The 5,036-nt window shown below is 44.1% G+C and overlaps 1 protein-coding gene across 10 annotated transcripts in view; it reads right to left on the bottom strand.

The window, feature by feature from the left end:
• Positions 1 to 466: 466 nt before the first annotated feature.
• EVPL (envoplakin) overlaps positions 467 to 5,036 on the bottom strand; it is a 73,040-nt gene continuing 68,470 nt past the window's right edge. For all 10 annotated transcript variants that reach the window (XM_053299352.1, XM_053299353.1, XM_053299351.1 and 7 more), the window contains one exon: positions 467 to 4,278. In XM_053299352.1, coding sequence (XP_053155327.1) covers positions 832 to 4,278 — 3,447 coding nt within the window. In that variant the 3' untranslated portion in view covers positions 467 to 831. The remainder of the gene's footprint in view (positions 4,279 to 5,036) is intronic.

Raw genomic sequence — 5,036 nt, 5'->3', positions numbered from 1 at the left:
CTTGATTCTAAAGTTTCCTTATTGGCAAGGGCAGCTGTGGTGGAACAATCTCCTTGTACACCATGCTAATTTTCTTTATATTGAATGCATGGTGTACAGCAAGGACTCTGAAATCCCAGGGCATCTAGCTGTCAGGTTCAAAGCAAGGTTCTAGCCCTTACAGTTACAGAGAGGTGTGAAAATGAGGTTGTGGTGTTTCTTTCAGAGAGTTCTTGCTGGTCTTCTAGTACAGTTTTCCTTATTTTCTACTACTTTGGACTGACCATTAGACTTTGTTCATGAGCCTTTTTTGATCACAAGTCTTCATGGCACCTGTGGAACTGTTGCTTTGTTAGATCTCTGCAGTCTTATAGCATACATCCTTCGGTTCCCTGCTTTAGCTCAGCACCTTCATTCTACCCTGTCATGCTCTCATGAATGAAGAGAAACGCTCCCATTTTTAAAGACAACAAATGGAGTCTTTGAACATATTTTCATGTTTTTTATTGCATGCATAGCAATGATCTAGTTCAACGCACCTTGACACACATCCCTTCAGACTTGACAAGGACACAGAGTAAAAGCGTATTTGTTCAGTTTAAAAATCTCCTTTATTGCCCTACAGTCTACACCTGCACTAAGACCCTTCTCCCTTCAGCAGCACCATCTTTCCTTTGAAACAGATTACTACCTTGGTATAAGGAAGTAAGACTAGCTGTCTAGAATAGCACATAGACACTCATACGTGCCAGGCACCCTGTACACCTAGGGACAGTATCTGAGCTCTACTGAGGATTTAAAGCACCTGAAGCTATGGGAGGGCGGGGAGGATTGAAGACAATGGTGCTTGCCTCAGTGCCTGAACCGGGGTATGGTGGGTGAACGGTTTGCTGACTGGTATGACTGGTACCCATCAGAGCTGGCTTGGAGGAGGAGGAGCCCACTGAGAGGATCTTTCCTACAGCGAGCCATGGCCTCTTTGTAATGAATTTTCTCTTTGGTGATAGGGTCAACAAGATCTTGTTCATAGCTGGATTCATCTTCCAGCATCATAGCTAAATCACTGCTAAGCATGCCTGTCTGGGTAGCTTCTGACACAGGAATACGACCAGTTTTCTTGGGATCTATTAACCCTCCAGTCAGGTGTTGGACCTGTAGATAGGGAAAGGCATTGTCCTTGGTCATCCACCCTTTCTGGACTGCCTCTCCTACAGACAGCCTTCTCTTGGTAACAGGATCTTCAATCCCTGTGAACGCTTTCTGGGCATTCAGCAGCCTCTGCATGTAGGTGTTTTCAACCAGTCCTCTATCGATGGCTTTGTGGACAGAGTATCGATCTCGCGACAGAAGATCAACAATGCCTCCAGTAGCAGCCTGGGCTTCTAGAAGCTTCTGAGCTGTCAATGGGTCTACCAGCTTCTTGCCAAGAGCAGATTTGATATTGTATTTGTTGTCAGTTGTGGTGTCATACACACCAGCAATAGGAAAAGTATCGTCACAGAAGGCCATCTGTGGACCAGGAGGAAAGAAGCTCTGCTTTTGTTGGAACATAGGAGATGTAGCTGGAGATCTGGAGATGATTGAACCAATAGACAAGGATGACGTCTGCTTAATTTCTCCTGCTACCAGAAGAGCAAATTCAGAGATGGGGATCTTGCCTTCCTTGTAGAGCTGGTATTCTTCCTTTGTAATCCTCCTAAACCGCAGGGCATCATCTATGGAGTATTGCTTCCCACTCTTCTTGTCAAGGAGGACAGAAACTTCCCCTTTGGGTCCCAAGGTTGTGACTTCCTCCCAATCACACTCTAGTTCTTGCAGCTGGATATACTGGTTCCTGTCTATCATGCCTCTCCTGTAGGCCTCATAGGGTGACACATCCCTGCCAGTCTCTGGATCCAGAATGGAGATCTTTGTGGAGAGATTCGTCTCTCTCATCTGAGTTTCGTGATTTAGTTCTTCCTTGTTGACTCTGGATTGAAGTTCCCGGATATGCCTTTCCTTTTCATAAATCTGGTCTTTCTCTGTAAGTATGTCTGATTCAAGGCGAGAAAGCTCTTGACCAAGCTGCATTTTCTTTTGCCTGTCATTCTCTGTCCTTTGGCTCAGGAGCTTGGTCTGTTCCCTAAGGAAGATGATTTTCTGTTGTTTTTGCCTTTCCAGTTCCCTTAACTCATCCTCAAGATTGGCTTTTTCTTGCATTGTCACATTCTGAGTTTTCTGGAGGTCAACCTCTTCTCTGGACCAAGTCCTCTTCATGCCTTCTGCTCTCTCAATCTTTTCCTTCAGACGCCTAATATCTTCTTCTGCATTCTGCCGTGCAGTTCGCTCCCGGCTTAGCAGATCCCAGAGACGTGCTCGCTCATTTTCTAGTACTCTATCCTTTTCTACTCTGATTACCTCCTTGTAGATTGTCTTTTCCTGGGACTTGGTTTTTTGCAGAACGTCAATCTGGGATTGAAGGTTCTTGCACTCCCTCTGCACATTCAGCACTTGAGCCTTCTCATTATCCAGGTCCACCCGCAGGTTGGTGCTAGACTGCTCAAGAACTGGATCTCTCTCTAACTTGACCACTTCCTCCATTATTATTTTCTCTTGAACTGGGGCAGGGCTTTCCTCAATTTCCTTTATCCTCAAGGTGATCTGCCGCATTTCCTTTTCCAAAGCAAGCCTTTTGTTTCTGTCTTCTTGGAAGTTAAGCAACTTCTCTTTCTCTTCTACTACTGCCCGAAGCTGCTGGACTTCACGTTCGAGGCGCCGACGGTTGTTCACTTCATCATCCATGCTCTTACTCAGCCTGCTGTGCTCATCTCTGAGCTTTGGATCTTTCTGGGTAAGAACTACTTCTTGGACCACCACTTTTTCCTCAGGCTTTCTCCTCTCCAGAAGCATGTACTTATTTTGCAGATCATAGATAGCATCTTCAGCTGCTCTCCTCTTTTGTGATGCATTGCGTACTTCTTGGCGGAGGCGTTCAGCTTCTTTCTCTAAAAGAGGGTCATTCTCATATCGGACTACTTCCTTGTTAACCAGCTTGGTTTCGACCTTAGATCTTTCCCTCTTCCACCCATCCCGTTCTCCCTGAAGCCTGATCAGCTGTTCTTGGGACCTGCCATTGGTATTCACAAGATCATTCAACTGTTGTTTCAACCGGTCTATTTCTCTCAGAATCTCGGGGCTCTTTTCCATCTTCACCACCTCTTGGATGACTTCTTTAAACTCCACAGTGGGTGCTTGAGACTTGAGAACATTGAGCTCCATCAAGGCTGTTTCCACTTCCTGGTCAATTCTTGTCCTTTTTCTTGAAGCTTCTTGGAGCTCTCTCTTCAAACGTGCAATCTCCTCTTCTGTTTCTGGGTCAAGCCGGAATATCTCACTAACTCTTTCTTTAATCTCCACTTTAGGCTTTTGCTTCTCCACAACACCATATTTACTCTGCAGCTCTGTCAGTTCACTTGCTAGTGCCAAGTTTTTGTTCCTCTCCTCATCAGTAAGAGTCTGAAGTTTGGAAGCCTCCTTTAGAAGCTCTGGGTCTTGCTCCACTTGCTTTACTTCCTTCACAATGACTTTAGGTTCAGCTGTTTTAATCAGCTTTTCAAGCTCTTCAATTTTGATTTTCAGTTTCACTATTGTATTCACCACAGATTTCCTCTTGAAACTGTCATCATCAATTTGCATCTGCAATGTCCTGACTGCTTTTAGCATCTCTGGGTCCTTCTCTAGCTTGACCACCTCTTTGACCACCACTTTCTCTCGGATATTTGGCTGCATCTGCTCCAGCAAATGCAGCTCTTTCCTCAGCTGTTCAAGTTCAGAGGAGGAACTTGAATTATCCCGGAGATGCCTGATCTCTTCTTTCAGTCTAGCTGCTTGGGCATCTAAGCTTGAGTCTTTTTCTATCTTCGTAACCTCTTTAGTAAGCAACTGAGGTTTCACAACTTTCTTATCTTTCTCAATTTGGAGGACCTTATTGCTCATCATCTCAATTTCTGTCTGCAAGGCCTTTCTCTTCCTATGTTCTTCCTCAGTTTGTTGAGATATTTTAGACAGTTCAGTCTCCAGGGATGGATTTCTGTAGTACTTCACCACTTCTTTCTCCTCCACTCTTTCAATAGGCCGCTGGGTCTTTAACATCAGAAGTTTGCTTCTCTGTTCTTCCAGTTCTTGCTCAGCCCTCGTCTTCCGGCTTCTTTCCTCTTCCAGCTGAGATTTCAGGGCTTCTGATTCTCTCAGTGATTTGGCTGTGTTTTCAGACTGCTGAACCTGTTCATGTGTCACCTGCACTGCCTCATTTACTTCCTTCTGTAGAAAGCAAAAGCAAAAATGTTCATATGAAAATGACCTAGTTTTGTATTGCTGGCTGTTTAGATATGCAGTCACATTGTAGTTATCTAGTGAACCAGTTTAGCATAATGATTAAAATAATTTTGAGCTAGGACGTTCTCAGTTCAAATGTCCACAAGCCACTGTTTTAGCCTCCTGTTTGTAAAACAGGGATGACAGTACTGGGATAACAATTCAATACTACCTGACATGGCTGTTGTCAGTATTACTGAGATAATGTTCATGAAGTGCTCTGAATTCTTAAATACTATTTACATATCATCATAATTCCAAATGGCTTTGTGGGGTGGCATCCAACATATTTGGCTGGAGAACTAATTCCATAGTGTTATACCAATACAGGAAGGAGTGTGGTTAAGGCGATGGGTTTGTATATCAGGGCTCTGAAAAACTGCAAATTGGTGGTTGGGAGGTATGGGATGCTACTTTAGCTGCCACAGCACAAGTAGCCCAGCTTTGCAACTTATAAAAAACTAGATGCAGAACTGTGGGTTCTTCCCACTCTGGAAAGAGCTTTCAGAAGATGCCAGATGCTGCCTGTGGAACCTGACAGCAAAGACAGAAGCAGTTGAATGGAAGAAGAGATAATGGAGCAGAAGCAAATCAGCATTATCAACATGACAGAGAGTATAGAGAATATGGATCTAGGAGTAAATGAGTAACAGAAGATATAATTGAGGCAATTTGTTGCAAGGAGATAGGGATAGCATCTTCCA

Source organism: Hemicordylus capensis, chromosome 2 (genome assembly GCF_027244095.1).
Source record: "Hemicordylus capensis ecotype Gifberg chromosome 2, rHemCap1.1.pri, whole genome shotgun sequence".
Classification (NCBI taxonomy): domain Eukaryota; kingdom Metazoa; phylum Chordata; class Lepidosauria; order Squamata; family Cordylidae; genus Hemicordylus; species Hemicordylus capensis.
The sequence above is the reverse complement of the archived record's forward strand: the minus strand, read 5'-3'. Positions and strand labels throughout refer to the sequence as shown.